Raw genomic sequence first — 27,232 nt, 5'->3', positions numbered from 1 at the left:
AACAGAAGTTGGTCATGTCCTAGTCTTTCAACGCTTCAGGAAGCAGACATCTTCAACTGTCTAGCTCTTTTGTAGCTTTAACACTGCAGTATCAAGGATGTGTATGTCCAGGATCAGTTAAAAAGACTGTGAGAGACTTTTCTCTTAGTTCATTAATTTTGCACTGTCTGTTGGTCCCAAGTTGATGCAAATGCTTACTTGTCAGTATTCTCTGCTATTGCTTGTTGGGGTGCTCATGTTTTGTGGGTTGGTTGAGACAGGAAGCTTGGGAAGGATGTGCCGCCGTGGGGAGGTTGTGAGTCACTGGTTGCCTCTGGGGATAATCTCTTCCATGGCTGCAGGAAGTCCACCTGGAGCCACACCTACAGTGCCTGGTGGATACCTGTATGTGGCACCGTGGAGCTTAGGATGAATTGCGTGCTGGTCTATTACTGACCAAGGAGCTGGTGTGACGAGGAATTCCTTGTTAACATTCTGGGATGCGACCTGTGATGGTTCGGCGGATCTCGTTGGCAGCTGCCTCCCTCATCCCCAGGGATGCTTGTTCACTGTATAGGCCGTGTGGGGAGTACAGATGAGATTTGGTGCATCTTTCAATGGACCCTGCAAAGCTAAAGGGCTCAGATTCATGCACATTAAGGGCTGCCCCTTGTATCCTGCCCTCTTTGAGGACCTGGGCTAAGGCTTTCTCATCCACCTGGCCACCTCGGGCTGCATTCACTAGGAACGCTCCTTGCCTCATCTGCTTTACAGTAAAGTCACTGATGAGGTGGTGGTTATGTTCATTGAGGCTGCAGTGCAGGGAGACACAGTCACTCTGATACAGGAAATCCTGGAGGGTGTAGACCCTCTGCATGCCCAGGGATCGCTCTATGCCGTCCTGCAAGTAGGGGCTATAAAATGTGACCCTGAATCCAAAGGCCTTGGATTCTGCCTGTCTTGTGCGACCAAAGCCGATGAGGCCCAGTGTCTCTCCACGGATTCCGGCTGCTCCTGAGGCCCTCTCAAATCTGTTCCACACTCTGTACATGTGTCCCTTCCCTCAGTGTCTGACACAGCCATGTGTCCCGCCAGTACAGATTGAGGATGTGGTAGATGGTGGCATGAGCTGTCTCTTCCACAGCTGCAGGAGGGGTGTTGCACTCGCGATTCCCAGCTTGCCAGCATCCTTGATGTCCACGTTGTTGTAGCCACTGCCTATCCACATGATCACTCTCAGGGCCTTGAACTTCTCCAGGTCTTCCCCGGTGAGGGCGATGATGTGGTACATCATGGCACCCACGGCCTCATTTAACACCTCGTGGATCTCCTGTGTGGACTGTGCGTCACAGAAGGCCACTGCGGCCAGGTCCTTCAGGATGGCCATCTCCATGGTGCAGTCTCTGCCGTCTAGCGGTGCCACCAGGCGGGGCGTGCAGGGGGCGGTTCATGATCTGGGGGCAGGTACCTTCACAAATTCTGTCCAGTCGCTGTCGCTTGACTTTGTGCTTATCCACAAGGGCCATTCTTTATCGAACTTTGCAACTCTCTGATTGAAAAGGCAAAGCAGTCCTGTAAGAACTTAGGGGAACTCGCAGGAGTCTGCATGCATTACACCACTATGAACCCAATATTAATCTGTCCACAAACTATGGTTCACGCGATGGGCTGTCCATCTTTTTAAGGGGATACAGCTTCATTGGTTCAAAACCCTCTAAGGTGATGAAACCCTCGTCCGTGGCCGCTGGTGTCCATGGCCAAGGGCACCCACCCAGGAGGCGGCGGCAGCTGCAGCAGCAGCGGCTCGCGCTCCTTCCACCTCCCCTGGCGGTGGTGGCTGGCATAGCTTGCAGCGCCACCCCCCCCCCCAAGTCAGCGCGGGATGGCCCCTAGCTCCATACATCACTCCTCCGGCCACCGGCAGCTCCTCCCCAGCCACCTTAAAATGTCTGTCTGTCTGTCTGTCTCTCTCTCTCTCTCTCTCACACACACACACACACACACACACACACCAGTTTCTTTGAAAAAACTTTTATTACATGTTTGCAGTACATCATGATTACATTTTTTGTGGGAAGTTCTTACATTTTAACTATGGTAACATTACTTTTATATCCCCTTTAATTCTTCTCCATCCTTTTAAAAAATGTATGAGATGTTTTACAACATTATGAAATAATGTAATTCACTTACATACAAATATATTTATTAGTAATTGAAAAAAGTGAATTCTTACAGCTTAGGATTCAAAGTGAGGCCTATAAGCAGAAGAAGAAATTGATTATGTACTAGGGAAGGGAAAATTTAATCAGTTATTTTTTATATGACTTGATCTATATTTTTTATTTTAAAAATTAAAAAATTGACAAGACAATGATGAAGACAAAATCAAAACAACAAAAATGATACATGAGCTCAAAACAAAATGATAGGAATTTACAGTGGCTGCTGCATTACCTGCTGTTATCTTCAATGAAGTTGCTCAGTCTACCAGACATAAGAATGTAAGATTGATCAATCAAAGACAGTAACAAGTAAAACAAAACAAAACGAAAACAACAAACATTGAAAATGATGCAGAGCTTCACCATACAAGATGGTAGGAGTTCAACAATGGTTTTTATACTGCATATTGTTTTCAGATCAGTCGTTCTGATTACCAAATTCAAGCATGCAAAATTGGTCAAGAAAAAAGAAAATTTTAAGCATTGACTGTTCCTTTCAATAAACCACAGACACTCGCAATACAGCTATTCCAGCTATCCTTATATATACATGTAAATTTTGTTTTTCATTTAAAAAAAACCAAAATAACAAAACAAATACATAAACAAAACAGCATAGAGAGCAATAAAAATGATACAGAATTTCAAAACATGGTAGTAGGATATGAACAATGGATGTTGTATTACATAATGTTATCTTGAAAATGGTTGCACAGATAACCAGATACCGGAACACAAGATTGATCAAACAATTACATATTGACAGTTCCTTCCAGTAAACCAACAGATATTAGTAGTACAGTTATCCTAGCTAGCCTTTGTATATATATACAAATTTTTTCCCTCTTCTTTTTCCTCTTCCCTCCTTCACCCCAATTGCTCCTTCCTATTTGAGCAGTTTCTTTTCCCTTTCACAATATCTGTTGTACCTTTCGGATTTTATTTGCTCTTTCAGGTTCTTATAGTAGGGAGAAAATAAGTTTATACATGTGAGTCTTATTTATTTTACTAATGAGTATGGTCTCTAGTTGGCATCCATTTACCTATAAAAGCCTCAAGTTTATCTTTCTTTATAGCTGAGTAATACTCCATTGCATAAAAATACCACCTTTTTTATCCATCCCTCAGTTGGTGGACATTGGGGTTGTTTCCAAGATTTAGCTGTTACAAATTGTGCTGCTATAAACATGGGTGCACATATATTGCTGTGGTATGATGTGTTCAGTTCTTCTGAAAAAATACCCAGGATGAGAATAGCTGGGTTGAATGGGCCCTCTAATCTTAGTTCACTGAGGAATCTCCAGACTGATTTCCACAGTGGTTTTACCAGTCTATACTCCCACCAACAGTGGAGAAGAGTTCCTTTTCCCCCACAGCCATTCCAGCATTTGTTATGGGTTGATTTCTTGATGATAGCCATTCTTTCTGGGGTGAGATAGAATCTCAGTGTTATTTTAATTTGCATTTCTTGAATGACTAATGACGTTGAACATTTTTTCATGTATTTATTTGTCATTTGTATTTCTTCATGTGAGAAGTGTGTACTCATCTTAGATGCCCAATTTCATATTGGGTCTTTAAATTTGGGGGCCTGATTTTTTTTTTTTTAACTCTTTATGTGTTCTGGACAGGAGTCCTTTGTCTGAGGGACAGTTGGGCAACAAAGGCAAGGCAGAAGGTATCACAATCCCTGGTTTGAAATTATACCACAAAGCCACTGTGATAAAATTAGCATGGTATTGGCAAAAAAAAATAGACCTGAACATCAAAGGAATAGACTAGAAGATGAAGACACAACTACAAAGACACTCAGCCACCTCATCTTTGACAAAGGGGCCAAACATGTTCACTGGAAGAAAGATAGCCTCTTTAATAAATAGTGCTGGAAAAACTGGCTTTCCACATGCCAAAGACTAAAGCTAGACCAAGCCTATCACCATGCACCAAAATAAAGTCAAACTGACTTAAAGATCTAAACATTAAAACAGAAACACTAGATATAATGGAAGAGAAATTAGGTGGAAGTCTTGAAGACATAGGGGTAGGTAGAGAGTTCATGAAGAAAAACCAAACTGCCCGGGAAATACTTCAAAGAATCAACAACTGAGATCTCATCTTATTGAAAAGTTTTTGCACATCAAGAGAAATCACCAACAGGGTGAAAAGAAAACCCACGAACTGGGAAAAAATTTTAGGGAAAATTAAAGTTAAAAAATTAATTTTTGATTAGTACATATTTGCAGTACATAGGGATTACATCATGGGGTATGTGTACATTTACCTAACACATTTTAGTTCTTTTTTGGTCATCTTCTCTTCCTCATCCTCCAATTCTTTTTCCCCTCACCATTTGCAATAGATCTGTTTCCATTTTTCCCTTCTTTTTTCCCATTTAAATCTCTGTTTACCTCCCTTCCTCTTCCCCATCTCTTGTTCCCCTTCCCATTTGAGAAAGTTCTTTCTCTTTCCTAATACCCCATATTTTGCTTGTTATTTGTACTTTGGGTTTCTCACACAAGGGAAGCAGTGCAGTATTTAAATTTGTGTACCTGATTTATTTCACTTAAGATTATGGTCTTGAGGTGCATCCATTTACCTAAATCTACCTCATTTACCCTTCCTTATGACAGAATAGGACTCCATTATATATGAATACCACATTTTATTTATCTGTTCATCTGTTAATGGGCATACAGCTGTTTCCAGGATATAACTATTATAAATTGTACTGCTGTAAACATGGGTGTGCTTGTGTCACAGTGGGATGATGACTTTAGCTCTTTTGGGAAGAAACCTAAAAGGGGACTAGCTTGATCAAATGGAACCTCAGTTTTAGTTTTTTGAGGCATTGCCATACAGATTTCCATAGTGGTTGTACCAATTTAAATTCTACCAACAGTGGAGGAGGATTTCCCACAGCCAGTTTTGTTTTAATTTGCATTTCTTGAATGGCCAGAGATACTGAACATTTTTCATGTATTTATGGGCAGTTTGAACTTGATCTAAGAAGTATCCTTCATTTCAAAGGCCCACTTTTGGATTGGGCATTTAAATTAGTGAAGGGTCCTAATTTTTAAAGTTTTTTATATATTCTAAATATTAATTCACTATCTGAAGAGTAGCTGGCAAAATTTTTTTCCCATTCTATAGATTGTTTCTTCACTCTATTGGTGGTTTCCTTTGCTGTGCTGAAGCCTTTTAATTGATGTGATCCCTTTTGTTGATTCTTTGTAATATTTTCCGGTGCAACAGGGGTTTTCTTCATAAAATCTTTTCCTACACCCATATTCTCTTCAGACAGGTCTATGGTCTTGTGATTTGAATGGCATGCTGGAGTACACAGCAAGAATAGAACTAACTGGCTCTGTGGCTCACTCTGTAACTGAGGCTAGGGCCTGTGATTCCACAGTCCAGCGGACGTGCAGGATTTGTGCTAGGTGATCTGGATGCACTGCCTACGATTCACTTGACCTGCAGGCCACAGAGCTGGTTCTAGCCAGTCAGTGTGCACTTGCTTGTGACTAGGCAGGCAGTCTGGGCAAGAGGTCTTTTTAGGCAGGTACTGAGTACTGGGACTATGTGGTGAACAGGCTGTCTGGGCAGGGAGGTTTGTAAGGTGCTCCAGCCCAACTAAGATGGTTTTCACTTGTATATCCTTCCCTGGTTTGAGTCTGGTACTGGGGAGGGGCCCTCAGTCTGTAGTGTGTGCTGGAGCAGAGAACACACTAATGCTGCTTTTCCCATGTTTGAAAGGTGGTAACATACATGTGAGGTGGTGAACACAAACTGTGTCCCAGGAATCTCATGTTTGCAGAACTGGATCATCCCTCAGACTTCGTGCCTCAGTGGCCAAAATGGTGCAGGGAGCAAGGGCTGGGTGAACTGCCACAGCAGCACTGCTTCCTTGCTTTTTTTTTTTTTTTTTTTTAATTGTTTGTTTGTCTTGATCAGCTTTCCTTATTAATTTTCCTTTTCAGTGTGAAAGACCCTCTCCCACCTTCCAAATACCTTTTTTCTCAGTGGATCTTTCCTGAGCTTCTCCAATGCAGTGTCTCTTCTAACCAGCTATGTTGGATCTTCCAGTTTATATTGTTAGTGAACATAATCTAACCCTATTTATTTGGCTTATATATATACCCCTTATTCTCTGAGGATCCACAAGGATGAATGACAAACAAGAATATGAAGCAAAAATTTTCATACAGTAAAATAAATGGATCTTTAACATATAGTTCAGTAAGCTTCATAAATACATACACCTATAGCCAGTAATCCAATCAAAATGCAAAGGCTTTCTCCAATACTATATAGTGTGGTGGCGTGCTTCCAGAATTGAACACAGACTTCAGGCAGCTGGTGGGAGTGTGGTGGGTAACTTTCATCAAGAGCTGCCCTCTGCTGAAGGGACCCACACTGACCACAGTCATGTCTGCTTTCCTGGCCAGTGTGTATCTGGTGACTGGTTGATGGTGTGGTAGGGAAGGTGGAGACATTTAAAATTCTTGGCCCTGCAACAGTTGTTGCAGTTACCAAAAGCCTTCCCAGCTCAGAGCTCCCTAAGTGGGAAAGGGAGGTATTTGTTGCCACTATACAAAATATAACTGAAATGTATGGTTACAGTAAAAGATCCATTTTTTCAGGTGGATAAAAAATACAGGGGATGCTGCTGCTTGGTGCTGCCCAGAAAGGCAGCCTTGTTTGTTTGTTTGTAGACAGAGTCTCGCTATGTACTTCAGGCTGACCTTGAACTCACTATGTAGCCCAGGCTGGCTTTGAACTCATGGCAATCCTCCTGCCTCAGCCTCCTGAGTGCTGGGATTACAGGTGTGTGCCACTGTGCCCAACTAGAAAGACAGACCTATAATAGCATTACAGTGCTTCCTCATCCTCCTTGGTCACTGAACCTGGCATTGTGGGACTCCTGGCTCCTCCCTGAAGTGACAGCAACTGAAAGGAGAATGCTTTTGATTGACTCAGTGCTTCAGGGCAGCCAGGACAGCTCACCTGGAGACATGAGAGAGGACTCCAGAGCTGCTTCCCAAAGTGACGAGAATAATGCCATCAGTGTTTTAGAAGCAAGGGGGATATTTTGAGGGGGGTGAAGGACGATGTGTCTTGTACTGTAATAAAATACTTTAAACATTCACTGTTTTTTAAAATCACATCTCATGTGTATCTCAGTTCCACGTTTCCTTCTGCCCCTTTGTATTTCCTTCGCCTCATCGTAGGTGTTGAGCGTGAGCGCACTTTGCAGGGAACTTGTTCCCACAGGTATCCTGCTAACACTGTGTTACCCGGGAGACACAACCTGGAGCCCTTCTGAGGCTGAGGGGGCTGCTGGATGATCTGAACTTGAGGCCAGTCTGGTCTGCCTAGCAAGTTTCAAGCTAGTCTGGTCTACCTTGCCAGACCCTGTCTCAGAAAAAGAAAGAAAAACAGAAAACACCTCAAAATTTTCATGTCTTCTTATGTACCCCAAATAACCATTATTTTGATTTCTGTCATTATAGATTAGTTTTTCCACATCTAGAATGTCATGCAAATGGAATAACACAGTATGTCCTTTTTTGGTACTGAGGATTTAACCCAGCCTCTTTGCACTGGGCTACATCCCCTGCCCTTTTTTATTTTTTATTTTGTGTAAAGATCTTGATTAGTTGCCTAGGCTCAGTCCAAACATGTAATCCTATTGCCTCAGCCTGCCAGAGTAGTGAAATTACAGGTGTGTGTGTCTTGCTTGTTTTACTGACCAGATTCGTCCATGCTGCTGTGGGTACAAGCAGTTTGTTCTTTCTGTTGGTTAGTAGTATTGTATTACTATTACAGGTAGTAGTATATTGATCCATTTAGGTATCTGTAGGCATTAGGGCTGTTTCAGGTTTTCGTTGATTATGAATAAAGACTTTCTAACTAGTCTTTCATAATGGTTTGTGAAGATGCATTTTCATTTCTAATGGATAAATACCATGAGAGGAACTTCTGCAATTATTACATGAAAGTGTGTTTGACTCTGAGAAATGGCAACATTTGTTGTGATGTCATCATTTTATGTTCCCACCAACAATGTATAAGGGTTCTAGTTTTGTGTTCAGTTTTAATTCTTCTGATGACAAGAGTTGAACATTCTTTGACTAAATTTTTGGATTTCTGGAGGGATTATAGTATGCAGCCTGTTACTGGCTATTCATTGTTGATACTTTACTATGTTAGCATAAGACTAAAAGTCTAGAAAAATATTGTTCTATGTAGCTTTTCATATTCTTTGCTATAAAAATGTTATAAAGGTTTATACTTTTTACTTTATAAACTGCATTTGAAAGAAAAGAGAAGGAAAGTGATGTTTTTTCCTTACACATTTGCCATTTGTATTTTTCTTTTTTTTATTTTCTGGATTCAGATTTTACCTGATCTAATTTTCCTTACATGTGAAAACTATCATTAGTTTTATTATGGTTTGGATTTCTGTTTACACATTAAGAACATCATTCCATTGGCTTCTAGCCTTCACTGTTTCTTCAAAATTTTTTTATTAGTATATATTTGCAGTACAGGTGAATGTATTCATTGTAGGGTACTGGTATATGTACATACTGCATCTTGACTCTTTTCAGTTTCCCTTCTCTTCCCCTGTCTTCTGTCATCCCCGTCCCAGTCCCCGTCCCATCCCCATCCGTATCCCGACTCCCTTCCCTTCTCCACAATCTATCTCCCTATTTCTTACCTTTCCTTTCTTTTGGTCTTATGTTTGAGTTTGTCAGATGTAAGAAACTATGTGTCTGAGTCTGAGTTTTAGAATGTGGCCTCAAAGTGCATCCGTTTTCCTACAAATGACTCAAATTTATCCCCTATGGCTGAGCAGTTGTGGCAAACAGCTGATTGTATCAGCCAAACTGATTGTGTCAACTTGAGTAAGAAATGTTCAGCTAAATTTGATCAGCATAGTTATGGGTGTGGCTGAAGGGATCTACTGAAGACACAAGACCCATCCTGGGTGTGAGTGACAGCCATCTGTTGCCTGAGTGGAATAAAAGAAAAGGAAGAAGGAAGGTTCACTTCTTTTTCTTCAGAGGAGCTCAAGTCTTCACCTTCATCTTGGAAGTCATCTCCCAGCTTCCAGCACAGACTCTTCAGTCTCCAGCACAGATTTTTCAGCTTCCTGATACCTACTTGCACAGAACACCACACTGAACTGCAGGATCAACTGGATCCTTCTGATCTGCAGCGTACAGACAACCCTTATGCACTCTTCCACATCTCCCTCTTTGGGTGGCCATTGTAAGCTAATCTTATAAATTCTTATATATTTGTATATCTTGCATTAAATCTGTTTCTCTAGTAACCACTGACTGATACAGTAGTGCTCCACTGTGCATAAATACCACATTTTCTTTATCTATTTTCTGTTGATGGGCTTGTAGGCCTCTTCCAAGATTTAGCTATAATGAGTTGTGCTGCTGTAAACATGGGTATGCATGTATCACTGTAATAAGAGGAATTTCATCTTTTGGAAGCATACCCAGAAGAATTACAGGTGTGTCAAGTGGAATTTCTAATTTTTTTGGTGTTTTTTGATGATAGTTCTTTCTAGTATTAAAATGTTTTGTTTTGACTTGCATTTTTCTAATTGCCAAATACACTGAACATTTTTATGTACCTATTGACCAGTTGTACTTCTTTTTTTGAGAAATGTCTGTTCATTTCAATTTCCCATTTTTTGATTGATTCTTCTGTTTGTGAGGGTCTAATATTTTTGAGTTATTTATACATTCTAGATACTAGTCTTCTGAGTAGCTAGCAAAATTTTCTCCTATTCTGTAGGTTATCTCGTCTCTCTTATTGTTTATTTACTTTGTTCTACAGATGCTTTTTAATTTGACATAATCTCATGTGTTGACTCTTGGTGTTATTTGTTGTGCGATTGGGATTCTGTTTAGAAAATTCTTGCCAATACCTATGTCTTCAAGAATTTTACCTATTTTATTGTCCATCAGATTGTGTTTTTGTTTTTATATCTAGGTTCTTTGATGCATTTTGATTTGATTTTAATACTAGGTGAGACATGGATCTATATTCACTCTTCTTCCATGTGGTTGACCAGTTTTCCCAGCACCATTTGTCAAAAAAGCTTTTTCCAATCTGTTTTTGGATCCTTTGTTGAACATCAGACAGATGAAGGTGCCTGGAATTGTTTCTGCATCCTCAATTCTTGGCCTTTCAGATGAGATGTTTGTCTTTGTATCATTTTCAGCTTACATATTTTATTTGTTTATTGAATTAAAAATTTATTTTGCACTTTAGTATGTTGACTAATGCATGCATTTGTAGTTCTGTGCAGAGACTGCCAATCTTATTGGATATGCAAGTTGATGTTCTTCACTGCTTTGGAGAAAATGTTGGCTTTTTTTCTGTCATCTACTTCTGCTACTTCATATGTATTTTAGATCTTTTAATATTGTCCAATATATAGTTGAAACTCTTCATTTTTCCCAGTATTTCTTATGCTTTCATATTGAAAAGGTTTTTACTGATCTATTTTTGGTTTCATTTACCAAGCTTTCCAGTGAAATCTTATTTCAAATATTGTATTTTTCAATTCGAATTTGCGGCCAGCCTGGGCTACATACTTCAGGGTGAACCTGAACTACATAGCAAGACCTTGTCTCAAAAAGTCAAAATTAAATAAATTCATCATTAGTAAGACCAGTGTCATGAAGATTTTTCATCGTTTGAGAGGCTTTTATAGTTTTAGGGTCTCACATTGTTAAGCTTTTAATCTGTTTCAGTTAAATTTTATATATGGTGGTGGATGAGGGTCCACTTTCATTTTGTGTGTGGATACCCAATTTTCCTTTTGCCCATTTGTTGAGATCATCTTTTTTTAATGTTGCCACTTACCTCTGTAAGCTTTCTGAGTGCTGCTTTTGCTATATTCCATAGATTTTTTTTTTACATTTTTATTTTCATTTGTCTCAAGATAGGTTCTAATTTCATTTTGACTTCTGCCTACTAGTTGTTAATAGTTCCACATTTTTGTGATTGTTTTTCAACTTTTCTTTTGGCTACTGATAACTGATTTCGTTCCACTGTAGTCAGAAAATACACTTGGTACAAGTTTAGTCGCCTAAATTTGTTAAGACATATTTTGTATCTCACATCTGCTCTACCTCAGAAAATGTCCCATGTGCGCTTGAGAAGGATATGTTTTGTGCTGCGATTAGGTGGAGTAGTCTGTATACATGTGTGAGGTCCATTTTGTTTGGAGTGTTTAAAGTGATAGTTTTGATATTTGTGTGTGTTTTGTACCATTTTGTAATATTGCTTCTTACAGATTTGGATAGTAAAACAGCCAGTGTATGTATATAACTTGGAAAGTTTCAGAAAACTGGCCTTAGAACTCATTGGTAAAGTTTTAATTCTTGTATAAGATATTTTTCTCACTTTATAAAGATCCCTGTACTCTTTTCTAATAGCCTATCTGAAACACAGTGACAAACTTGATTTTTTAATCATGATTTCAGTTTTTAAATTCGCTTATAAATGAGATCAGTCTTCGAATAATTATTTCTTTTGCTCAGCTAATTTTTTGAGCTTTAGGCACGGTGTTGTGTGTATTACTAGTCCATTTCCTTGTAATGCTGAGTGTGCATGAGAGAGCATAACATAGGTCTTTATTGATGATTAGCTGGATTGTTAACAGGTTTAGTTCTTATGCATAAAACTGTCTTTAGCACCCATGTAAAAGGCTATCTGTGAGGATATGTTCGTCTTCTATTGCGTGTACCTGGAGTGGAATTACGTCATACGATTTGTGTATCTTTATCTTTTTTCCAAAGTGTGTAAGTGTTCATTCCCATGGGCAATACTTTTAAGATTTTAGTCAGAAATCTTAATTTTAGGTCAAATTTGTGTTATATAATGTAGATGGTCTTAATGTATATTTTAAATTCCTGACAAACTTTTGATAAACACTTCTCTTTTATTAAACTAAAAGTTCTCTGAATTAGCGATTTTAAGAATGATAGTCTTTATTTAGAGATAGTGACTGACTGTTCCAACTAATTTTTAACAGGTTATAAGTAAAGTGAATGCTGGGATAGCTTTTTAATAAAATTATTTACTTTTGTAAACTATGGATTATTCATAAACAACTGAAATCCAGGTGTTCAAAAAAAGGGTAGATTTTAAGAAAGTTCAGAATTTAGAAATCTGTACATGGCATTCATTTTGCTTACAAATTGCAGTTATAAATATGTATGAATGTTTTATTTGATTCCCTTAGAACCTTGTGCTGTTGTCAGAAGTTTTAGCTGATCTCCTCCTTGTGTGGGCATTTGTGTTCTATTTCTTAGCTGTCGGTTGTATCCTTTATGGAGGCTGCCTTGCAAAATCACGTTGTTCATCAGGTTGGAGAAAAGGATTGCAAGTGGATATATTAAAAAGGTATAGCTGCTGCTAGGAAATTAGTTTTCCTATTAGTGTCTTGGTTACTTTTTTGTGGTTGTTGAGACAAAATATCTGATGCCCCAAATCGGGGAAGGGAAGGTTTGTTTAGCTCACGGTCTGTGGAGGTCTCAGTCTGTAGTCAGCTGGCTCCGAGGCGGGCGGCAGGGCCCAGGGGCAGCACCTCAAGGCGGCACAGACAGCAGAAGCAGCAAGAAAGGGGTGGGGGAGAACAGTCCTCTTTTTTTTTTAAGTTGTAAGCAGGCTGCCCCCACCCAGAGGGCGTGTGGCACTCACATAGCCTCCATGCTCTCCTCTTGCACAGGCTCAGGATGAATACAAAGTAAGGACCCTGGCCCCCTGCTCAGTGACGCACTTAACCTTCTAAACTTAATAAACTGACATAGTAAACAACATCCCGGAGCGGTAAGGGCATGTCCTTTTCACCTCAGGACGTAGAACTGCTCAGTCACTTAGCTAAGTCTTTAGACCCCTCACGTTGACACAGTGTATCAGCCATAACAAGTAAGTAGCGGTATTATTTTATATATAAAAACTTTTATTGAGTTTCTTCTATGTATCCACCTTTGTAGGTCAGTGTGATCTTTATTTTTAATTTGGTTTGAACTGAATATGGTCTTTACTCTTAAATTTGAGACATTTTAATGTGATAGGTGATGTTCACTTAAGAAACAATATGACTTCTACAGCGTGTGACATAGATTTTTAAATACGATAGTACTGATGTTTAGGATAACCTAGTAAAGGGTGGGAGGCTGGGACACTTATTCCAAGGAGGTAGAATTTAAGTTATGCATTGAACCAGTAATTTTAATTAAGTGGAGAGAGGTAGAAGTATTAGGACTGATGGGAACTATGAAGTAGTCATAGCTGATGGCCATGTGCACTGAGATGAAATAGGCCTTCTGGTTAACAGTACAGTATTGCCAAGTTTGAATGGAAAGGCACTAGAACGTTGGTTATTGAAGTGAGAGTCTGATACGATTGTGCATCTCTTTCCTCACTGTCTACAATATGTGTGATGGGCAGAAAGTAGTATTTTTTGACTGTTAGGCTGAGAAGGGGAGAGAAGTAGCTGCAACTGGATTTTCAAAGGTTTTAAGCATAGGGACAAAAATAAGCACTTTTGACAATAAACATTTATGAAAAGATTAGAATAAATTTTCTATTTTAGATGGAAAAACCTGAGAACTATTCTTGACAGTAAGACACTGAAAATGCTTTTTAAATTTGGAAGTAATATGTTTTAGATGACTGTTCAGGAAGATTACATTGGCAAGACATTATAAGCAAGTGATGTATTAGGAAATAGTGTTTTAGGAACATTAAGAGGGACATAAGTGTGAGAATCTAAATAGGTATATTGTGAAAGCCCTAGAAAGGTGCCTCAGAAAACATTCTGAAGGGAAACTCACTGTTAATAGTGGAAGGAGAAGAGAAGGAGAATCAAAGGTGATTCCATATACAAGCTGGTTGACTTGGGCTATTATGTAGTAGAAATATTAAACTAAGGTTGGGATCTTTTCCAGAGAAATAAGAGAAAGAGATGAAAGACTTATGAAGAATTTGTCTTTAGCTATGATGGATTTAAGTGATGGGAAGTTACTCACATGAAAGTATTCAGAAAGAATACAGAAATTCAGAATTCAGAGTACAGAACTGAAGTTAAAGGTGGGATTGTGCATTTGGACATTAGGCATGCAAAGGGCGTACATATCATAAACTAAATGAGTAATCCAAGAAGTAGGACATACCAGTCTTTTCTCTTTTTTTAATCAAACAGAAGTAGTAATAGGATATAGAAGAAGAGGCCCAAAGGTCAGATCAGCAAATCTAAGCAAAGCAAACTGGTTAACAAGATCTGGTGCTCTAAAACAGGGGCAGGCAAATCACAGCCCATGGTTATTTTTGTAAATAAAATTTATTTGAACACAGCTATTCTTTGTTTACATATTTCCTGCGGCTACTTTTGTTCTACAGTAGTAGAGTTGAGTATTTGGTATAGAGAGCAGTTGACCCCCCAGTGGCCTAAACTGTTTATTGTCTGGACCTTTACAGCAAAAAGATAGCTGGGCTTTGCTATGGAGACCTGAGAAATGAAGACCAAAAGGGCACCCATTGTATTTTATGATTAGGCTATCTTTGATAACCTGAAAGAGTTCGGTTTTATCCTGTGAGCGAATGTTTGCTAGAGCCTGCTGTGTGCCTGGCATTTGGTTTTGGTGGTATGGTGTGAAAAGAGGCTAGATAGCAAACAGTTAATTAGTACATGTGTAAATGGTTAGGAATTAAAGTGGTGAATGTAAACTTCTTTTGTGTGGAGTATAGAAACAAATGCATTATAGTTTGAAGGGTATAAGAGGAAGAGAATTTTTTAACATAGGGGAAATAGGAAAGAAACATTTTTTGGAGTTTGTTTGGAGAGGCAGTATTGTCATTATAGGAATTAATGGTCTAAGACTTAAATGTAAGGAGTGCGTGGGCCTCATTACAGAAAATGAATAGAATTGTTTGTCGAATTAAGAACAGTAATTGCTCACACAGCTGTTTTTAAATAGCAAATTGTGTTAAAGTAATCAGCAAAAATCCACTAAAATGTGCTTGGTAGTTATACAGAAAGTGCTTTATTGATACTGACTGATGGTCCTAAAGGGTACTACAAAAACAAACAGACAGAAAACCTGTGTGTGCAGTTTTCACATTGGTATAGTATTGTTTGTTTTTTGTTTAATGTGTAAGTGCAGTCATAAAGTGTTCATCTTCCTCCTCTAACCACCAAACCCAGGTGCAGTTTTCTTGTTTAGGAGAGCAGAGCATGGACTTGGGACTCCTGAGCACCAAGGTGTGCTCCCATTGGAGGAAGGGATCTGCTTACTTCTCTGTCTTCCTGGACAAGTGGGACGTTTGGTTGTGTAGTTGGACTCGGCTCTGCCAGTTTGTTTCCTATTTGTTCCATCTGTATTTTTTTGACTAGACCTCCTTTCTTTTGGATTTGTATTTTCTTAGCGCTCCATTTTAACAATTAAGCTGGCTTTTTACCAGTGCCTCTTTTTATAGTTTTCTCTTTTTTCTTTTCAGTGGCTTCTCTGGGAATGTTAAAATACATCATTAACTTCTCACAATCTAGAGTTAATATAGTACCACATTATGTAAAATGCAGGAATCTTCTGGCCTTACAGGTCTGTTTGCCTTATGGGTCTGTTTACTGTGTGCCTTTAAGCTGTACTTGTCATGTACATTACATCTCAGTGCTTTGTAACTCCTGTGAGAGAATGTTATTTTTCCTTTAAACAGCTGTATGTGCTTTAAAGATTTTCAAAGAAGGTCTTTTTGTTTTGGTTTCGTTTGGTTTGGTTTTTTGAGACAGGGTCTCACTATGCAGTTCAGGCTGGCCTGGAACTCACTATGTAGTCGAGGCTGGTCTTGAACTCCCAGTGGTCCACCTGCCTCAGCCTCCCCAATGTGAAAGGTCTTTTTAATTATTCTATTAATGATCTTTTTTTTTCCTTCTTCAAATTCTAAGCTTCCCTCTGCTAACATGGTTTCCTTTCCCAAAGAACTTATTTTAGTAATCTTGTGCCATTGAGTTACATTGAGATGCAGTCTTTAATTTTTATTTGAAAATGTCATTAAAGTACATTTTTACAGGGCACAGTGGGTCCTTACCCCACCCCCCTGACCTTCAGGTGTTCTGAAGATCTTTTTCCACATCTGCTGGCCCCCACAGTTCTTGAAGATGCATATAGACTAATTTGAATTGTTTCTTGCTATATAATATGCTCCTTTCTGACCATTTTTGAGGATTTTCTTTAAATTTTGTTTTTAGCAGCTTGATTATAATGTGCCTCTCAGAGTGGCTTTCATTATATTTCTTGGTTTTGGAGTTTACCCGGTAGTCTTTAATTGGTAAGTTACATGTCTCTCAGCATACTTGTCAATTTTTTGGAGGGTGTCATTATTTTTTTCAGTACTTCTTCCTTCCTCATTCTGTGTTCTTTCATTACACTTTTTAAAATTTACTTTGAGGTCTCTGAAGCATTGTTCGTTTTCTAAAATATTTTTTCTCTATCAATTAAATCATTTTTGTTGATCTCTTATCAAAATTTCCCCTGTTACTTCCATTCTTTAAAGCCCTCCCAGAACATTTTCTTTCAGGTACTTTACTCTTTTAGGAAATATTTCCTTCTTTTATGACTTCCAGTTTTATAACTTATTACAACACATGTCCATTGGTCATGAAGCATATTTGTAGTATTTCCGATAGTACACCCGCACAGAGAGCATTCTGTTTCTGCATGCCTTGCACCCATGGATCCAACTAGCTGGATCAAAAATATTTTAAAAAATTTGCCTCTGCCAAACACACCCAGATGATTATTTTGGTCATTATCCTCCAACTAATGCATTCTAGCAACTGTTTATGTAGCATTTCCATGATATTGAGTATTGTAGGTAATCTAGAAATGATTTTATATGAGACTTGAGAATCTGAAGATTTTGACATCCATAGGGTCTCTGGAACCAGTTCCCATAGATAATGACGGACAGCTGTGTTCATTCATACAGAATGAATACATACATGTCTCTCCCAGGATTGATAGTAGCTACTTGCAGAGCTTACTGCACTATAATGGGAGCAGAGTTCTCTAGCTCAGTTTTGAGAATTCCCCAATAATTTGTAATCTCCTAAAAATTTTTTAAAAAATTTTACTAATTGTTGAAAATTTATTTACTGTAGTTGCTTGGTATCACTGTATTATTTTAGATTTCTTTTGTAACTTTTTTTGTTAATAAACTCTTACGATGGACTGTCACTGTCTTAACCATGCATTAAACATTTGGATGTAGAATAACACACTTAAAGAGCTGAACAAATGTATTCCTTGGTGTAAGTAAGTTTTGTTGATAGAATATACATGAAAACAGGAATCAGTATTGAAGACATGACAAAGCAAATTATTTTCTAAGGAAGTGTTATTAATTTAGAAGTAGTTGATAGAGGACACTTCGCAGAGGAGGGAGCATTTGATTTTAGTGTGATTGACAGAAGTGCAGTTGGTAACTGAGTGTGGTTTTGTATACAGTAAGCCCCTGACTTACGAACCTTGACAGCTACAAACCGACCTCGCATTTGGTTTATTTTATGCTTTACATTGTATATTGGTGTTAGAGGTATAGAAGATTCATTTTGTTGAACTTAGGATGACTCTGACATATGAATGAACATTCTTCTGGAATGGAACTCATTTGTGGTTGAGGACTTCTGTACCAGTAATCTTAGCACTATGGGAGGCTGAAGCAGAGACAGGGCAAGGTGGAGCCCAGCCTGGACAACTTTGTGATTGAACGAGATCCTGTCTCAAAATTTAAAAAAGCGGGAGACTTGAGATGTGGCTCAGTGTAGCGGCCTCATATTCAATCTTAAGAACCTGCAAAAGGAAAGGGAAAGGGGAGGAGAGAGAGAGACAAAAGGAGGGAAGGAGAGAGGGAAAAAAGGAAGGGAGAAGGAAGGGGAAGGAAGGGAGGGAAAGGAGGAGAGGGGAGAGGAAGGAAAAAGGGCAAAAGGGGGAAACAAGTGAAGAAAAGAAAGGAGGACGGACAATAGGTAGCAGAAAAGATTAGGGTGCTGATTCTAGGGCTGGTAATCAGTGGCAGTAGCATATGAGTGTGTGACAAGTCTTGGTATGTTAGAGAATGATGCATGACCTAGTGAGAATGGAGCATGACAGCATCAGTAAGATACTGAAGCAAAAAGATAAATTGAGACTCCTTGAAGAATGCCATGCTCAGGAGTGTGAACATTATTCCCAGAGTGGAAGAGGATCACATTTGAGGAGTGAATAAATTTGATTCAACCTGTATTTATGCCAAGATACGTGTGTTGGCAATGTTTAGTGTGAGACAGAATGAGCATAATAGAAGAGTAAAGCCTTGTGCAGGGAATGTGTTTCAGAGAACTGCACATAGAGCAAGTACAATAGTCACTAGAAATAATGCCGTGGTGGAGATAATACCATGAGTGTCTGGGTAAGGGAATATGAAAAAAGAAATGTTACCAAATTTAAGAGAATAGGTGTGTTTCTAGCCACATTTGTAAATGGCCCAGTGACATGCCGAGTATGTAAAACTTTTTATGCATTTTTAAATTTAAAAAGCCTTTTGTGTCACCATAGTTAGATTGTGCAAAAGTGAATATAGAATGATTTTTCTTAGGCCATGTGATGAGCAAGATCATTTCAAAGTCATAGTGTGACTTACATGGTTTAGCTGCCAAGCTAGTGAGGACTATGGTTTCTTGAAAACTTTTAAACTTTTCTCTTTGGGAATAATTACTTGTCTAATTCTTAGTTATTTACAGTTTAACCACTTCTTGCTGTGATTTTCAAAATACTATTAGGTTGTTTAAAATATCTATTTTGAATACTTTTTTAAAAAGAAAGATCAGCTAACATAATCTGAAGGAAATTAAGGCAATACACCATTCAGATATCTGAAGGGAAGCATTCAATAAAGAGGAGCGCACAGTTTCAGAGGCCTGGAGGTGCGAGTGTGCTTGGTGTTTTTGAGCAAAAGCATGGGCCATGTGGTTGAAATGGAGTGTTCTGAGAGAAAGCAGAGAAGGGGATAAAGTTTGAGAGTGGCAGGTAGAACCTATAAAACACTGCAAATCATTGGGTTAAATTTGGTGTGAACTGAACACAGGGTTGGTGTGATTTGATTTGCTTTTTACAAGCCACTCTAGCTCCTTTTTGTAGAGAATACAGACTACTGTATAGGAAGGGCAAGAAAAAGAGAGCCCTTTTATGAGACTATTGGAATAATCCAGGGCAGAGGTGATTTGATTATATTAAAATGGTTTGCCTTAGTTATTTGGGAAATGGTTACAAGGTAAATTTAATGAAAGTAGTATTGAGAGACTGAGGTGGGAATGTTTCGGGGAGGTACATCGAGGGCCAGAGAGGGTAAAGCCTGTTATCTCTTCCCTCCATCATCCTCTGTGCTCCCAGTGTCTCTGTGGGGAATCAGGTGGTGTTGGTGTTGACATGCAGGGCTTTGGTGTTCAGACTGAGGGGCAGCGAGAGGGACCCTCTTTATTCCCAGCAGCTTGACTGCTAGTTCAGGGGAAGCTTCAGAGACAACTGAAGTGCTTTTGTCAGGATTAGAATGTCTTTAAAACAGAACAGATTCTGTACCAGGTCACTAGACAGTTAACATCAGATAATCCTAGGTTTCCCTTAAACCTTACATTTCCCTTTAGGCCTGTATTTTTACTTTTTGATTTAGTCACTGTTTTTTTCTGTTTAGTTGTATCTTCACATGGCATTTATATGAGAGTGATGATGTGGATAGTAACTGTATAGCAAAGTCTGCTTGAAAATTATTTTCACAATAAATCATTTTCTAGTTGAAAATAGCCCTGTGTCCAGTAGCTTATTCTTCTCTACTGGCTTGAAAGACCTTGATTGGACATCTGTATTTGTAAATCTTTTTTTGCAACAATGCCAAAACAAAAATTTTAATTTTAAAGGATGGTCTGAAAAGACAAGTCCTTCTAATCTTTCAACAGACTTATTTTCTTACATATGTGTTGTTGTTTTTAAAATTAGACCACTTTACTTGACAATTCATTGTATAGACTCTCTACTAAGTTAAGAAAAACTTTATAATCAATATTGCATGCCTTATATGAAGCAACATATCTTGTTTCCCTAGCTTTTTCCTTTTGTTTTAATGTATAAGATAATAACAAAAAACTTATTATATTTATATTGATCCTGTGTCACAGTGAATTTCTGGAAAAACACATTGGTAGATTATTTTATGTGTATCTGAAATTTAAAAATGTTGGTGGTAGGTTTTTAGATGTATATTTATTTACAATTGATTGCAGCCTTTAAGTCTTATCTAAAGAAATATCATTATTCCACAAATAAAATTGAATAAAAAAAACTGTTGGAGACAGACACATTCATAACTTTGGTTTTCTGATATAGTTATCTCCAATCAGATTTCTTTTATCAAACCATTTATTCAATCCCCTTATAGCAGATGGTAATCCTGTAAAGCAGATTATCTTTCCTTTATGACAGTGCGGGGATTTGATATTTTTCGAGTACATTTTACTTGCTAGAATACTAAATTTGATTTCATACAGGAAAGGCTCTGTGGGTGTGAAGGGGTAGGTAGGCATGTGTGACCAGTGTCCTGTGCTCTTCTCTCAGTTTTATATTCCATGGTGAGAGACTCCTGTGTATGACACCTAACCACATGGCCATACTGGCTTGCTTTTCTTATTGCCTTTGTTGTAGGGGCATCCTATGTCCCTTTTTCCTGTTTCTTTATCTCCCTCTTTTCTTCCTTTCATTGTTTGTCAGCTTATGACACTCTCCACTGATACCTGAAATATTTTTCCAGTTCTGGTTCTACCTCTGAGTTTATAGGGGCTTTGGCTGTAGGTTTGGCAGTGGCCAGTGAGAGAAGAAAGTAGGCCACTTGAGTCATCCCTTCTACTTCTAGGCAGACCTTGTCTGAGCCTCAACAAACCTTAGCTGATGCCTGGTGTATTCAAACTCTGTAGTTTTTGCTAGTGGGTAGAAACAGAGAAGCCTGTAGGGCTGTTTGCTAGCATGATGAAGGGGGGTGAGGCGTGGAAGCTATGAGGCAGCTTTAGGACCAGCTCTAGGAAGTGTGCTCTTACCAAGAACAATGGGTAGTGGCAGTGAAAAAGAAGCAGGTAGGCTACATCTGAGTTTTTCATGAACTTGGGCAAGAAGTTTACCAGGTCCCCAGCCTTATTCTCTGGCACCTTGAAAATTTGGTGTCTACCTTTTATTATTTCTACAACATCTCAATCCTAGGGAACTGCCTGCAAATGCATTAATTTCTAATTTGCTTTTTGTCACTTTTAAAAATTAAATGTTTTTATAAAAGAAAAGGGCAGTTTGCTTTCCTTAAATTCACATGCCATTGTTTTTAAAAATGAAGTTCTAAGGGGCTGGGGATTTAGCTCAGTGGCAAAAGTGCCTGCCTGGCAAGCACAAGGTCGTGAGTTCGGTTCCCGGTACCGGAGAAAAACCAAAAAAAAAAAAAGAAGTTCTAAAACTTAATGTTTGTTCTTGCCTGGAAAATATTTAAAATGATATGCTTTTAAAAGTGGAACACAAGAAATAAAAATATCTATTGGGTTTTATTTAACTGGTTCCATTCAGAAAAGCTAGATATTTTATATATAAAAGATTTTAGAAGGGAAGGAACACTTACATCTCTATATAAGTTAAATAAAGTCAAACAAGACTCAGGAGTGTTTGTACCACTTAATCATTGTTTAAGTTTATTGTATCTGTCATTTAAGTCTATGTATCAAGGAACTAGCTAAAATTGTGAATTGACATGTAATACTAGAAGTAGGGATGAAAGTAAGTCTATGGGAGTTATATTTTATGTATATCTTAACAAAAATGCTGTCTCCACCATCACTGTATTGCAGCTGTGGTATTTGTTCTCCTTTTTCAGATTTTGATCAATTTGTATAATGTCTGTATTAGGTTTATCTTCTGTGTTAAAGTTTTTTCTGCTTACCTTTATCTTAAAGCCTGAAGTTTTGGAAGGTTTATTGTTCCTGTCACTTTCCTATGTTTGTACGGCCATTGTCTTCCGCAGAAAAGACTCATTGATACAGTAAAATGACTCTTGCCTTTGTCGGTGCCAGCCGCGACATTTTACTCAGTCTAGATACGTTAACAATGAAACTACAGAGCTCTCTGTTTAAAATCTGCCAGATCCTTGTTATTCTGTAGCACCCTTTGAGCCCCTTGCCATGTCAATGGTAGATGGTACTCTTTAGTAAGTGGCCCAACTACCTAAGTAAATGCCATTTTATTTAATTCATGTTTTTTTCCCTCATTTTATGGAAGGAATTGGTGTTCCTTGGTGAAAACTGATCATGTGTTTTCATAGAGTTTTATGTATCTCTCTTAAATTTTGTCTTAGGAGGTTACCTTTTGCTAGCACCCATCTCTTCTGTGCTTTCTTTTATAAATACTTAAAATAACGCAGAAGCCTCATATTTATTACTATTTGCTATAATAGTCATGAAAAGAATAAATTATGACCTTACTATTTTTATTAGGACAGGATTTTTCAAAATAAGTTTCTGTCATATTTGATCAGGGAAAGTATGGTTTTTTTTGCATACATAACTTTTTGTAAAATTATTTGCAGTTTTATATATTATTACATGTTAGTAGATTTCTAAGGTTAATAGTAGTCTTTGTCTTTCATTGGATGTCATAGGAATTCTGTCTGCTATTGTGCAGTGTTGATTACAAAGAAAATGCTTAGAAAATAGTTCCCAGGGGAGTAGTGATGCTACAAAGATAAATGTGTTTTTACATGATGCCACCTACACTTACAAAATCTTTAAGTTTAGAAATTTAATAAGAATTGTCCAACAATGAATAAAGCATTCTGTAGTTTTATACATAATCTCTGTTTTCAAAGCTTATGGTTCACTTGCATTGTTCCTGAAATATTATCTGTACAGTACTCTCCTCTTATCTGCAAAGCACCTGTTCCAACCCCCTATAGGTACTTAAAATTGTGGAAAGTACCAAGACTCATACGTACTGTTTTTCCCTACAAATGGATATCTATGATAAAGTTGAATTTATAAATTGTGCACAGTAAGAGATTGATAACAATAATAAAATTAAAAATTATAGTAGTGTACTATAATGCTATTTAAAATTTATAAATTATTTACTTGCAGGATTTTTCCGTTTGATATTTTCAGCTGCAGTTGACCAGAGTAAATGAAACTGCAGATCCAGGGGACTATTGTACTAAATACCATCTTGTATTAACTCTTTTCTGAAAAGCTATTAAAATGTATGTTAATCATGTGAGAGGAAATGCAGATTCATAAGCAGAGTAAGTTAAGATCCTAATAATTAGATGATACTTTTATTTAGAAACAGATCCCCTCCCTTTTCCTGCTCTTTATCATCTATCTGTCCAGTTGGCAAGTCTCTCCTTTTAAAGAAGCTTATGAATCATGGAAAGTTATTGGAGCATTTGTGGATTTTATTTATCATACCACATTCTCACCTAAATCACAGAGGACTTCTGGGAATACTCAGAAAAGGAGAGAGGTTGTAACCTAGCAGAGTGTTGTTGTTGTAACATCTAAGAGTTGGGCATACACAAATAAAGCAGAGTCAGTGTTTTATATTTATCATAGAAAGAAGCTCTGAAGGGGTTAGGAAATTATACCCTCCTACAAATTCAGGATGGAAAACACTGGAGTCTTCAAAACAGAAAAGGTAGAGATCACTGGATTGAGAGATCTTCAATTCTTCTAGCTTTTTCTGGGGACTGACAGAGATAAAAATAATGTAGCCCAAGTTTCAGAAGGTTCATTAAGGAACACAGTAAATAGGTTTTGGGTAATGGTTACTGATCTTTTCTCACTTTGTGTTTATCTTGGCAGCTTTCGTAACATCTACATGTTTGGAATTGGGTTGTGTATAATTTTAGTGGAAGTTGAAGTGTTACCCACAAAATTACTAGGCTCAGTTATCCTGTTGTTTGGGTCTGTTTTAATATAACTAATGTTGATTTGATAGGGTTTGGCATGGTTTGATTTAGTTTAATGTCTTTAGTTACGAATATCTATTCACTATTCTGAGACCAATTTTATTAAATTGAATGGCTGTTGTGTTTCATTTTTTTTATAGCATTGGAACTAGATTCTGCATGATTTTCGTATAGGTAGTACTAAACTAGAGAAAGCTTGAGGTTCATCCATTAATAGAAGCTGCAGTGGGTAGGAACAGAGGTAGAGAGACTTGGGTAATAACACTCTCCAACTAAATATTTGTAGTTTTGTAATTCATGTGTATATATAAACCTCTGCTGTACCAAAAATGTTCATCAAACTTTTTTCACTCTTTCCTTCCTTAGGTATGGATGAACGTGGTGGCACGACATCTTGGGGAACAAGTGGTCAACCAAGCCCCTCCTATGACTCATCTAGAGTAAGTTTTCTTACCAACTCTTGATTGGAACTATAAAGATAATTTGGCTGAATAAGTAAATTCTTTCATATATAAACACTATTTAAGAGAAATGGAGATTATTTTTATGAAAATAGAATATCCAGTATCTTCATAGTACTAGATTTAACTCTTTTTATAAACTGTCTTATTATGGGGGACAGTTAGATTTAATTCTTTTTATAAACTGTCTTCTTGTGTTTTTTTTGTTTTGTTTTGTTTTGTTTTTTCTCTGGTACTGGAAACCGAACTCACAACCTTGCACTTGCCAGGCAGGAGCTTTGCCACTGAGCTAAATCCCCAGCCCCTTTGTTTGTTTGTTTGTTTGTTTTGTATAAACTGTCTTCTTATGGGGGACAGTTACTGTATTTCCTACACTTTAAAAAGTACTCCTGGTTAGGCATGGTGGAATAAACCTGTAATCTCAGAACTCTGGAAGGCTGAGGCGAAAGGATCACAAGTTTGAGCCCAGCCTGGGTGACTTAGTAAGACCCTGTTTCAGAGAAAATAAAAGAGTCTGGGTCTGTAACTCAATGAGAACGTCCTGGGTTCAACCTCTAGTACTTGGTGTGTGTGTGGGGGGCGTTTAGGGTGGAAACCTCTTGGTGGTGTTTCTGTCCTTGGACCATCTACAGTACTCCTCACTGACAAGCTTGCATGATTCACTGGGTCCGCTCCATACTTGCATACCCGTGCTCTTTGATGTGTTTATTTGCTGTGAGAGGTGGCCGGTAGCTTCCAAAGCACCAGCCATGTGCTGCTGCTCCACCCAGTCTTGATCTAGTAGTCAGCGGCTGGATCGGGGACTCTATAGCCCCATCTTTTGCAAGATGGCATTTTTTGGTTAACAGTTACAATAAAATCAAACTAGTGTTCTACACACTGAAAGTTCAGAAAATTAGAGCCTTTTCCAGCTGCCCCCCCACCCCCAAGTCCCCAAAACATTTAAAAATGATACTGGAAAATGGAAAATTAAATCAAAGAATTGCAATGGAATTAAGTAATGCTCCCCAGCTGCATAGTAAACCAGGGAGGTTAAAGGATACTTTTCCAAAAGACCATCCTTTGAATTCATTTCTTTGAGAAGAAAAGATAGACAAGCATAAAGATTTATGGATACTTAACCTTATAAGCAAATTGGCTTAAGAAGTAGAAGGAAAACTGAATAAGAGATTGGAGCTCATAATTTCAGTGTGGGTTACACTCTTTTGTGTGGAGAAATGTTGCAAAGTGCTTTTTAAAATATGAGATTTTCTGTTATATTTGGCCATAACCAATGTAAGTTTTTTAAAGAAATACTTTATAAAGTACTAAAATAGTGATATGGGGACCCTCCCCCCCAAAACAGAGATGGTTAAACGTGGTATTTTGTGTTTCTCTTTTGGAAATGGGAGGTGAAAAAGTTGAATTGTGGTGTAAAGAGTGGTGCTGGGTACCTCAAGATTTGGGCTTTACTCTTGACTCTGGTATGAGCTGACTGTTTAATCTTGGACATATTTCATGTGGAGGATAGCCAAACTGGTTAAAGTTGAAATTGTTTTTCGTCCTTTAAAAGTTTTGATTTTTTGAGTAGTAAGCATTTTTTATGTAGTGGAAAAATCACAGTGTACCATTTATTAATATTATTGGAGTTTTTCCTTTCAGAGGCTTCAGTTACTGTAATATCATATTACCTTGAGTGCATTAACTGGTTCCCTTGACTTAGTAGTTACTTCCTTTTGATTCAAGCTTTCAGTTCTTTTCTACTTCCTTTTTATTCAACCTTTCCACTTCATAAGATTTTAGGATGAAAAAAATTATAAAACTGTGTACAGACTTTCGTAATTCATGGGCCTGAAATTATGTCTCCAGAAGCGTAAGCCAAAAAACCTGCTTGTAAGTGTAGATTATGTACAGTGAAAGGTTGAAGTTGATTCTGTAGAAAACGAGTATTCTGTCTTAGAGAAATTCCAGATTAATCTGTAGGTGCTCCCAGCCTCCTGTGGAACCACATTCCTGTTTGTCCTTTGTAAGATCAGATACAGTGGGGATTCAGTGATGTCTGGTTTTGTTGCTGTTTCCCCTGAAATCCATCCTTCAGTTTCCCTCCTTGTATCTTAGCCACACTGTAACCCTCTTTCAAACTACTGTATTTTTCCTCTTAGCTTTTCTTACCCCGAGAGACATTTACCATCTTTACAGCCTCCCTCCTTGTTCCTTTATGGAAAAGTTATCAGTCTGTGGCTTGTCAGCATTAAACACTCTTTACTATGTTGACCATTTTTTCATAATCAGAAGCATAAATGGTTTAATATAATTAATAAGATCTCATTTGGACAGAACATGCTATTCTGTTTTAGCACAGTGAGGTTCTTAAAAATTGAGTATATCAAAAGCATTATTAAATTTATAGTGTGTAACACTCCTTTGTTTTCTTATGATTTAAAGGTAAAATGTATGAATAAATGGAAATCTATGTAAAAAATTTCAGAAATAAACATTGCTGTTGGTAGAAAACAGTTTTGACACATTGTT

The 27,232-nt window shown here is 37.9% G+C and overlaps 1 protein-coding gene and 1 pseudogene across 2 annotated transcripts in view; one reads left to right on the top strand and one right to left on the bottom strand.

Annotated features, from left to right (window-relative positions):
* The window catches only part of Tcf12 (transcription factor 12), a gene marked incomplete at its 5' end in the record, with an annotated part of 395,275 nt that overhangs the window by 141,365 nt on the left and 226,678 nt on the right, over positions 1–27,232 (top strand). For both annotated transcript variants that reach the window (XM_013518905.1, XM_005393856.2), the window contains 1 exon segment: positions 24,627–24,700. In XM_013518905.1, coding sequence (XP_013374359.1) covers positions 24,627–24,700 — 74 coding nt within the window.
* Positions 215–1,691, bottom strand: LOC102021193 (annotated as a pseudogene).

Source organism: Chinchilla lanigera, unplaced genomic scaffold (assembly GCF_000276665.1).
Source record: "Chinchilla lanigera isolate Chin_1 unplaced genomic scaffold, ChiLan1.0 scaffold00049, whole genome shotgun sequence".
Classification (NCBI taxonomy): Eukaryota; Metazoa; Chordata; class Mammalia; order Rodentia; family Chinchillidae; genus Chinchilla; species Chinchilla lanigera.
The sequence above is the reverse complement of the archived record's forward strand: the minus strand, read 5'-3'. Positions and strand labels throughout refer to the sequence as shown.